Here is an 11,627-nt window from a genome sequence, read left to right as displayed (position 1 = left end):
TTATACACATGTTGTTCTGTCCCTTTATGTTATATTTAAATCTGGTTACATTACTAATTTTACAAATATTTTATTGGCCATTTGCAATCTATTCTGCGTTTAACTCTGTATGAATGGATGAATCACAACTTGGCCTTATTACTCTGTTTATTTGAATATATACATATATTTCAGTTTTCCGAGTTTTATTAATGAGGTCAGGCAGACAGGAACTGTTTGTACCTGTCTAGCCAAAGCTGCCCACTTAAAACTTCACTCCTTACTTTGAAACAAAGTTCTTAAAGTCTTTTAGGCCACTGAAGTAACTCCATCCATCCATCCATCCATCCATCCATCATACAACTGCTTATCAGGGTCATAGGGGGGCCTGGAGCCTATCCCAGGCAGCAAATGGCACAATGTTGGGGTTAAAACCTGGGCGGGACAATGGTTATTGAAGTAAAGTTATTTTAAAATTTGAATATTGACAATCCCCTTTTTTGTCCCAACAACACACGAAAGATCGCTTTAGAAAATAAAGTGGAGAATATAATCTGTTTGCAACATAACATTAACACTGATTTCATAATATCTTAATGCAGTATTTAATATAAAAATATAAATTTAATTCTTTTGCTTCCAGACCAAGTTTAGGCCATTAGTTTTGCCACTAGAAAACCCATTTGCATTTTCTGTCATTATTTCATTTGTCGGGGGGGGGGGGGTAACATCTCGCTGTTCAGTGCCTTTCTCAAGGGTAAAAGGCAAAGAAGCACGCAGGACTTTGGGAGCCACAACTGGCATGTAACCTGCTCACTTAACTGAACCTACATCTAGACTTTAACGACACGTCGGTCAAATGAGGCTGCAGCCCCAGCACCTCATTGGCTGTGGTGTCCTCACTCTGTGCTGTTTTGGTGTGGTTCTGATTGGCTCACAGGTCAGTGCCTGTGGTCACAGAGATACTGCAGCATTGTGGCGCTGAGTGATCGAAGTTGCATTTTGCAAGCAGTTAATTGACCTGAATCTCATTTCTCAGATGCAGTGAGTTTAGAATGATCCATGACAGCATCTCAGCTCTCGTGCAACTAATTTCATACCCAACTCTTACTTGTTCAGCTCACTTATCATGAGCAACACACCAGACATTCATACTTAATTTGCCGAACAGTTTTGTCAGCATTGAACAACGCACATTTTTTCTTTGTTTTTAGATGTTCACAACTATTTAAGATTGAGTGAAGAGCTTTAAAATTAATCCTTGCACAAGCTACTGACTCTATTTCTGGAACCTTCTGGTATTATTATGATGCCATCATATATAAAATTGTTGGAAGCAAAGTATTATTTTATTTGATGTTAAATTGTTGCTTATATTTACTGTTATTTTGTTTGATAAAATGACGTGCATTTAAATTGCTTTAGACTGTTTTTGATTTGCCCTCTTATAACTGTTTTGCAGTGGATTCATCTGTAAGCCAGGCTGCAAATAAGAACATAAGAAGAACTATACAAACGAGAGGAGGCCATTCGGCCCATCAAGCTCGCTTGGGGAGAACTTAACTAATAGCTCAGAGTTGTTAAAATCTTATCTAGCTCTGATTTAAAGGAACCCAAGGATTCAGCTTGCACTACGTTATCAGGAAGACTATTCCATACTCCGACTACGTGCTGTGTAAAGAAGGGCTTCCTTAAATCCAGTTTGAAATGTTCTCCCGCTAATTTCCACCTATGGCCACGAGTTAGCTATGGCCATAAATGCACCTTATGAGTTAAGTTACGAGGCATAAATGCCTAAATTTATATTGTAAATAGCTCACTGCATATAATACATGTATAAATGCAGACTTGAAGTCTTCATTTAAAGTCCACCATGAATATGGTATTGCTCCTCCTTCTTCCGTCAGGAGATGTTTGATAAATTTGATTTGAGTGACACCCCGTGGTCACAAAGTGCAATAATTAATCTTTTAACATTCTGATGCAAGTTTATCTTCCAGCGGTTTTACGGTGACTGGTTGTTCCCTCCTGCTTTAAAAACTTAGGTGGTGAAAAAAAATCACTGAATGGTTTAAATGAGTAACATTTATGACATTTTAGGCAAAAAGGTGGAGACACCAAAAGGAGTCAGTTGACTTCGTGTGTGAATGAAACTATTGCAGTTTCAGGAAATGTAAGTTCCTCGTCCAATATATATATATAAATACTATTCTTCACTGAGCAATGTTGTTGTTTTCAGTCCTTTGTGCTCAGGGGCATTGGAGGATCATGGATACTCTGGCAAATTCAGGGGGACCCAGCACAGAGATGGCAGAGTTACTAGGTACTGTACACTCCTGTTAGTTATTCGTCATCAATGTTGCGTTTACGTTTGCCCTGCCTGCACTTCCTAATTTCACCAGCAGGTGTCCTGCATTAGCTTCACAAGGCTGCTTGTTCAAACGACGCTTACCAATCCTACATAATTATGTTCCCTGATCTGGTCAGGAGTCAGCGTAACTCCCGTTACTTTGTTTCTCCTGTCCAGGGATGGAAACTGCGTTTTCAGCAGCATGTCTGTCTCGATCCTGCTTGAATCAAAGTTAAAAATATCTAGCCTGACACGAGAATGGAAAATGATTCACTCAGCGCGGTGCTGTTCACATTCCTGAAGTCAAGCCACGACAGGCTCCCTCTTGTACACATGCAAAGGCCAGTTTAAAATAAAGAGAGATAGCTATAAATACAGAAGATAACCATAGGTGCTGTACATGTGGTGACAATAAATACTTGATCTAATGTCTATAACAAGGCTTCGAATTTTGCCCATCCAACTTCCTCCTTGCCGTCGCTTCTGCCTTGAGCTTGTCATATAATTCGTTTTTCACTTATCAAGCCTCTCTAGGGCAGGTATAATCATCACTGTCAAAGGGCTAAACTGCTGATACAAAGCCTTTGACTTCGTGAGAATCATTATATTGCCACCCAGGCAGTGATTAATTATTTACTCAAATACATTTTCCACTCGCAGTTAAACTGCTCACATAACCACTTCTAATTTCCCAACTTTAATGTTTTTCAAGTGTTTACCCATAATGGTATTTATGAAGCACCAAATATTCATCGAAAACACAACATATGTACAAAATTGTTTTGCAATGGTGGCTAATGGAAAATACAAACTATGACCAGATTTTACAATATAATGTATATGTACCCATATATGTACCCATAATACTGAGGTAGGGGAAAATATACCAGATATATACTCCTTTGTGCATCAACAACTATGCACAAAGGGGTAACTACGGCAGTACGATCTCTTACGATCACCTATGGTCCCCTGTGATCACCAATGATCCCCTGTGATCTCCTGCGATCACATATGATCCCATGTGATCCCCTACGATTCCCTGTGATTGTCTATGATCCCTTGTGATCGCCTATGATCCCGTGATCCCCTGCAACCCCCTGCTCACTGCATCTTCCTTTTTCCCACTGCTTCTTGTTTCTGAGGTAGATATTTTAATACATAATTACTGATATAATAAAAACGAGCATTTTTCCTGTATCTGATAGCAATAACTAATGAAAACAATAGCCAAAAAAGTTCCACCCATCTTCAAGCCCATATCCAGTACATGGTCACAGGTCCAAAAGTAATTGCTGGAAACAGAATAGAATGAATGAATGAATGAATGAATGAATGATTTTTTTTCTAGGGAGAGTCAATACAGAAAACTATGGTAGGGATTTTCTTTACGTTTTCCGTTTGCGTTCCCTAACAGATTAGAAGAAGTGCCTATATTCTTATCATTACCATTGACAGGAATGGTGTAACACCTATGTAACTGTTTAGGAAACAATCAAGTGCTTTTGAAATGATTTTGTGGATTTTTATTAATCTATACGCAGTTGTTTGTTTATTAGGTACGCCTGCTGGCTGAAGCAAACAGCCCACTCAAAGTCAAAAGTCAAAGTCAAAGTAAACTTTATTGTCATCTCTGCTATATACTGTACAGGTACATAGAGAGACGAGATGACGTGGCTCCAGTTTTTTTTTTTTTTTCCAGTGCAGACGAGAGAAAGACATGTAACAAATCGGCACGTGGTAAACAAAGTAAATAAATATAAGGTATACAAAAAAATATACTATACTTGGAGATAGAGGTAGAGGAGGTTATAATAGTTATGTATGGAAAATGTGAAAATAAGTGGCAGAAGTGCAAAAATGCTTGTAGCAGAGTTTGTGTGTAAAGTGCAGATGTGCAGGAGTCAACTTGTTAGCAGTCCGGGTGTGTGTGTGGGGGGGGAGTGTGTTCAGGAGTCTAATGGCTAGTGGGAAAAAGATATCCCGCATCCTGGAAGATTGAGTCCTGATGCTGCGATAGCGTCTGCCAGATGGGAGGAGTGAGAAGAGTCCGTGTGAAGGATGATAGGAGTCAAGCACGATGCAACTCCTCTGAACAGTGAACCATGTTACTACAAGTGAATGCATACAGCATAGAGACAGGGTCAAGAGGTTCACTTCCTGTTTAGCGGAAACGTTACAATTGCTAAGATCCATGATATAAGTGATTTTGAATGTAGTGTGATTGTTGGCACCAGATGTGTTTGTTCCAGTATCTTGGAAACAGGCACATTTTTGGGATTTTAACACACTATGCACAGTGTCGGAGTTTAAGGAGAATGGTGTGACGAACAAAAAATATCCAGACAAGGGGATTTCTGTGGCTAGAAACACCTGATTTATGAGAGAGGGGAGAGTTAAACAGCCAGACTCATTAAAGCTAACAATAAGTTCAAAAATAACAGCTCAGTACAGTATTGTACAGAATGGCTTCTCTGAACACATAACTCATCTACAGTTTAAACAGTTCTGGAGGCAAAAGTGGGCTCTGCCCAGAACTACCTAGCTGTAACTAACCATTATGGGGAACAGGGGGGCACCGAATGTACAGTATATAACCATTTAGCTAACTGTTAGCTGATGAGTGCTTTGTGATGTTGTTATTGATGTTAGTGGTGAAGATAGCACATTAATGACATTAACAGAAAAACATAGATTACAGGTGCTTCTCGTTAAATAATTTACTTTCTTTTTTAAACTTAGCAGTTACCTAAATGTTTGACTTTTAATATTTAATAATAAATGTACGTATTCCCAATGCTGGTGTACGCCATCGTTGTCACGTCCCTCCGTCCAGCTCTCTCGTGGACCACGCCTACCTCGTTAAACCCCGTGTGGAATCCTTCCGTTTGCCAGCTGTTCTACGTTTCCTGCCGTTTAGTCTTGTGTATTTCAGTCCGCGTTGAAGTCTGTTTCCCCTGGTCTGTCATTAAGGTTGCATGTTTACCCCATTTTCTAGTATTCACGGCTCACTTTGCCGGCTTCCCTGCACCGGACGTAACAATTGTTCCATGTCCCGATCATGATAGAAATCAAGCAGAGGAACATGGCAAAATAATAACAAAATATAAATGCTGCGAGAGTCATGAAATACTGAGCAGGCTATTACTCGTATATTTTGAAGTTAATGTTTGCATTGGTGAATTCAATAACAGCAACGTTTTCTTTTTTTTTTATCTAGAAGGGCATTATGACTTTTCGCAATAACTCATGAGTCGGGAGGGGGGAACACACTAAAACTAAGGGCACACACACGCAGTCACACACTATGGGCAACTTGAACCACCAGGTCTCTGAACCACATATTTTTGGACGAAAACCGTAGTATCTTCGGCAAATATAATGTGTGTTTAACATCAATAAAAACAAGTACGTTTGACCTTTAGATCTTGAAACTGCTATGCGTGTTTTTGATATATATATATATATATATATATATATATATATATATATATATATATATATATATATATATATATATAAATATATATATATACACACACACACACACACACACACACACACACATATATATATATATATATATATATATATATATATATATATATATAATTGAAAAATAATGCATGTTTGAAAGTAACCGAGTCACAAGTTTGCCAAGTTGACTAAGCTGCCAAGATATCTTGGTGGATCTCTTATTCATATTATTTTCACCATTTAATAGTATTTCAGCCGTGAGCATCCTTAGGTGTGAATCCTTAGGTATTTCGAGCCTAGTCCCTAGAATTTTAGCCCCGATGTCAAACTTCTTTCAACACAAAAAACGTCGCGCCCTGTAGGTACACTTGACTTAGTCCCTGATCTTTTCAGTACCTAATAACTCCCCCGGGCCTGACCATTGCTCAACAGCCTATATAGATTTAAAGACTCATTTATGTAGGCAAGGTGAGTTGCATACACAGAATGTCTGGCCTTAAGCCAAAACTAATCAGTCTATGCCAGATCTTAGTCACTAACCCCAGACCCAGCAAACTAAGGGGATCTCGAATATAACTACTTACAGTACATGACGATTGCATATCCAGTCTTATGTGACCGACACTATCAAACTATTGCATTATCTGTCTTCATCATAGATCCTGCAGCCAAGGTCAGACATGCCGCAAACTTGTGCGAGCAAATACTTCGCGGCACGTGGGCGTGTCGTTTCAGACTCGTTTTTACGCAGCCCAGAGAGCAGACTCGTCTTTAAAAGACACAAACAACTTTCAGTTACGGACCTTAGCTATCAAATAGACACACGACAACTAAAAGAAATTATACAAACTAAGCTAAAACAAGCTTCTTACCATGATGCATGATTTCTTAGAAGAACACTCTTTGAGGTACCCAATGAAGAACGTCGACTGCACAGAAATAAACTTGGATTTTACGCACACATTTTTGCCCATCGTTTATATTCTGGTGTTTATTATTGGGATTATCGGTAATTTCTGGGGTTTGTATTCAGTGAGGAAGAATTGGAGGAAACTTGGTAATATCAACATCTTCGTGCTAAACCTTGGAGTTGCCGATCTGCTCTACGTGTTTTGTTTGCCTTTCCTGGTGGTTTATTACTACAATAAAAGCATATGGATCTTCGGAAAAACATTCTGCATGGTGACCAGGTTCTGCTTCAATCTGAACTTGTACGGCAGCATCGGCTTCCTCACATGCATCTGCATTTACCGGTACCTCGGCATCGTCCACACCATGGAGGTGATGGGAAGGATTAAGACCCGACATTCAATGGGGATAAGCGTGTTGGTATGGTGTTCCGTTCTGATCCAGATAATTCCCGACATGTTTTTTGAAAAGACGCCGAAAAATTCATCCGATTCATGCTATGACACTACAGCCGACGAACGGATCAGGGATTATCTTCCATACAGCATCGGATGGTCCATAACTGGATTCGGCGTCCCACTGTTCGTCATCCTTTGGTGCTACGGCCACGTCGCGGTGGTCCTCGCAACCCGAGCCAACGTCGATGCCCTGCTGAAGCAGCGGTGCCTGAAACTGGTCATCATCTTGATCATCCTGTTCTCCGTCTGCTTCATCCCCTACCACGTGCTGAGGAACCTTAACTTGGTGACCAGGATATTTAAGCAGGACGGCACCTGCCACGAAACGTACAAGGACATTTACGTCGCCCACCAGGTGAGTCGCGGGCTGGCTAGCATGAACAGTGCCATCAATTCCTTGATTTATCTGCTGGGGAACGACGATTTTCTCCTGCGCTTCCACGGGTTCAGCACGAGGGCCAGGATGTCCCTGTCCCGAATGGCGGGGGTCGTCATCTACAAAAAGCCGCAGGAGTCGGACTCTATAGACGCAGCTGCATGAACAGTTTTGGGATCGCTGACAGATGCGTCCATAACAGCTCTTATCTTGGACCATACAGTACGCCCCAGTCGTGTAACATTACACCCTGAGCACTTTTGCAAAGTTACCCTTGACCTTCGTAGTTGACGCATTGTGAATTACGCGATGTACTTTTCTTACGACTCTTAGGTCATTAAAAGTTTTAAATGTTTTGAATATCGTCCTTAATTTTTTTTATGAATTATGGGCAAATTCGTAATGGAATAACGTGAACGTTTGAAATGTATTTATACTAGTAGGTATTGTTTATTTTCCTTTCTTTTAACTTCGGTCTATTTAATCAAGAAAATCTTAATTTTGTGTTATATTTTTCATTGCTTGTACAATATATATTTTTGTGTCAGTCTGTATAAAAATAAGAAAGAACAATAAAAACGGGCTATGTTTTTAATTATTATTATTAGAGAAAAGTTGCTGAGTGGGCATACTGAGCTGCCTAATTAACTATATTGGCAAATTGTTATATGCTAGGCCTTATTTATATATTAGTCATGTATTTGTGAGCCTTGTTAAATGTATAGTGTTGCAATAATGATTAAATATAAAATAATGGTTGAATCGATTCATTCTAATTTGTATAGTCTCTAGCTACTGACACATTTCGTTTTAGTCCTTAGGCATGGAGATCGAACTACATTTTATTACACACTTAGTCCAGTTTTAGTTATTTACGGGAAGGATAGCATTAGAAAAAGACCATTTTCTAAGACTCACACGCTAGAGAGGAATTAAAGGAAAGGTCACTGAGTTCTTGTTGTCATTCAAGCTAATTTAATTAAAAACCTACATTTTGCCCAGTATGGTTTTTATAAGAATAAACGAAACAAAAGCTGCTACCACTAGCAGTAATCAGTCAAGCGGCCAACCAATCCTGGTCAATGTGCTGCGGGGGGGGGGGGGGGGGGGGGTTAGGGTTACCCTATTCCAGGCAGCACAGGGTATGGGTGCTGAATTAGCTGCCCCCTGCCATGTCACGATGTCACATATGGGATGAACGCAGAGGACACATTTGGTCCAACACTGTGTCAACAATGACAATTAATCACCTTCACTTCACTAAAGAGAGGGTAGGTTGTAATTTTATAGGCATCAAAGGCAGCTGGAAGTGAGCACTCAGGAAGTATGTGCACAGCCGCTGCCAGGAGTACACTGTGGCTGGGGTACCAGTCCGTCACAGACATAAACATGTGCTCACACATTATTGATAGTTTACAGATGCCCAGAAGCCTAACTGCATGTCTTTGTACTGTGGATGGAAACCGACACGCCACAGGAGAAGCAAACAGGCCAAAAGAACAAGAGAAGAGCGGTGGGATCCGAACCCCCAACCTTGGAGATGTGAGATGACGGTGCTGCCCAGTGTGCTGTGAGGGCCGTCGTAAGTCAAGGAGCGAAACAGCAGTGTGATATTCAGCTCCCCCTTCGGACTGCAGGTGACTGTCAGAAGGTTAGCCTGAGGTGCCGCTGTGGCCACGGATCTCAACAGAGGTGACCTTGTAGCTCAAGACAGTACAGACACATCCAGTCATTGGGAGGAGGGCGAAGGCACAGGCGTCAGTATCAATACTGAGCATAATTACTGTAAGCTATTATACATGCTAACAAGTCATGCACAAGTGCACTGTGTCATTCCCAGGCTCTCCTGGGTGACCTTATTGGTCCCTCTCTCTCTCTCTCTCTCTCTCTCTCTCTCTCTCTCCATTTCCCTCATTTAGGGTAATTGGAGTGAAGACAGAGTCCAGTTATCAGAGTCGCCCACATCCATTTCCAAGGGCATAGGAACTGGTGGTGGGGGGGGGGGGGCATGGGTTTCCACTTCATCGCCCCCCCTAGAAATGGACCTTTCCATTGAATTGCCCTCCACCCAGGGACGGATTACGGACCGGGCCAGCGGGGCCGCCGCCCAGGGGCCCTTGGGGTGCAGGGGGCCCGTGGGGCCCCTAGCCCAAAACAATTTGCAACGCTTATCAACAATGTATTTTCGTTTTGTCTATTTTAGAGGGCCTACATTCTTTGATCCTCTGCCTACAAGGGCCCCTGACCCTATAGGGAGGGCGTTTGGCTGCCAAGGGCCCTTGAATTGTGGTGGTTGTGGTGGTGGTGCTGGTGGTGGTGGGGGGCCCTCGCGAACGTTTTGCCCAGGGGCCCACACAACCCATAATCCGTCCCTGCCTCCACCCCATATCAAACTCTTTCCTATACCGTTGCTTGTTGCAAGTCTCCGTTTTCCTGAAAAGGTCTGTTAGACGGGACTTATGGATGCGTTTTTACTTTCATTTATGGTTCTGTTGCAACTTTATTTCGTCACCATACAACGTTTTTACATATACCTAAATTTATACGAGAATGTATTAGGGGGTTGGGGGGGGTGATCGTTTCTGTCCGGAATCTGCCGGTTGAGTGCCTCTAATGCAGTTGGAACATTTCTCATGATGCGAGTAGCAATTACATAGAATAATGTAGGGGTAGGGTTGGGCGCGGGGTGGGGAGTTTTCCTAAGTAGATGGGTTTTGTCATTTTTTTCCATGGGGGGCATGGTATGCTGAAGACATCCAAGACGTCATCCCCCCCATGATTAAATTTACCTAGAGGAGGGGGGATCGGCACAACATAGTTTGCCAAGCTGGGAGTATGAAATGTATTAAAAAATGGGGGAGAAATCGCTAAATGGATTTAGAGAGACTATTCTCTGTCAGCCCCACTAAATAGGGTTTAGAACTGCCTATGATGGTATCCGTGTGCATTCTATGAAAAAATCCAGCCCTGGGTACAGGAGGAAGTGAAATGATCTGCCAGCATCCTACATCACGTGTGTTACATCACAGTTTGTGCATAGCAGGCATTTCACCAGGGAATGTCACAGATGGAAAAAGTTTGATGTTTCGTTTCGGTGCAGAAGAAAGTTTCATATAAACAATTTATAGTGAGTGTTCAGGACCATAAAAGGGCGTATTTTGTTCAGGCAAATGGGACTGAGCCATTTCTTCACAACATTTGAAGGAAATAAGCTACCCCCATAGTTAATCATAAAGTCTAAAAACACAAGCAATGAGGTATGATAATGCTTTCTTAATAATCATAGTGCGGGAATTTCCCACTTTGTCTTACAGTAGGGTGCACAGAGTCGAAGAAACTTGTTTTTTAGATATACACTCAAAAAATAAAAATGGGACCTGTGTTTGTCATGCATATCATACACAATATCAAATTCACCGGTTGGTTCTCCCTTTTACACAGGCTCAGTGGCTATAAAAACTCCTGCGTTTATGTGATATAAATTAAATTTAGTAATTGGTAACAAAAGTAGCTAGCCTGATTTACAGCGCCCTCAATTATTGGCACCCCGTGTAAAGATTTTAAAAAAGGGTTAGAAAAAAATTCACCTTTTGGTGAAGTAGCTTCGTGTCACACAGAAAAATTGAGAAAAATCCAACCTTTCATTAACATAAATTTATTCCAAGAAAAAAAATCCTTCATCAAGAAATAATTATCTTTAACAAAAACACGTGCCACGATTATTGGCAGCCCTGCTTTTAATACTTCGTACAACCTCCCTTCCAGGGGAGATTGGAGAATACAATACATATTTTTAATAAATTTAATTGAAATACCGTCAATCGCATCGGAAACGCTAAGGAAACACAACATGCCACTTCTTGACAGTACAGTACCATTGTTCTTTTGATTGTTCTTGGCTTTTAGCCAAGCTTTGCGAAACATTTCTGGTAATTCTTCACTCTCCATTTATCGTCTTTCTTTGTCTTGATTTTTATGAAACGAAATGTAAACAAACGAAACTTACTGGGTTTTTCTTGCTGCTGTTATTTCCCAGTGAAAGGACCGCTGCCTTGTTATCATTCATGCGTACTTTGAA

At 41.0% G+C, this 11,627-nt stretch overlaps 1 protein-coding gene across 1 annotated transcript; it reads left to right on the top strand.

Annotated features, from left to right (window-relative positions):
- Positions 1-6,552: 6,552 nt before the first annotated feature.
- On the top strand, positions 6,553-8,315 carry LOC125747124 (P2Y purinoceptor 1-like). The gene has a single exon (XM_049021921.1). It carries the CDS (start codon positions 6,680-6,682, stop codon positions 7,712-7,714), a length of 1,035 nt encoding a protein of 344 aa, XP_048877878.1. The 5' UTR covers positions 6,553-6,679; the 3' UTR covers positions 7,715-8,315.
- The last annotated feature ends 3,312 nt before the right edge of the window (positions 8,316-11,627 follow it).

This window comes from Brienomyrus brachyistius, chromosome 8 (genome assembly GCF_023856365.1).
Source record: "Brienomyrus brachyistius isolate T26 chromosome 8, BBRACH_0.4, whole genome shotgun sequence".
NCBI lineage: Eukaryota > Metazoa > Chordata > Actinopteri > Osteoglossiformes > Mormyridae > Brienomyrus > Brienomyrus brachyistius.
The sequence above is the reverse complement of the archived record's forward strand: the minus strand, read 5'-3'. Positions and strand labels throughout refer to the sequence as shown.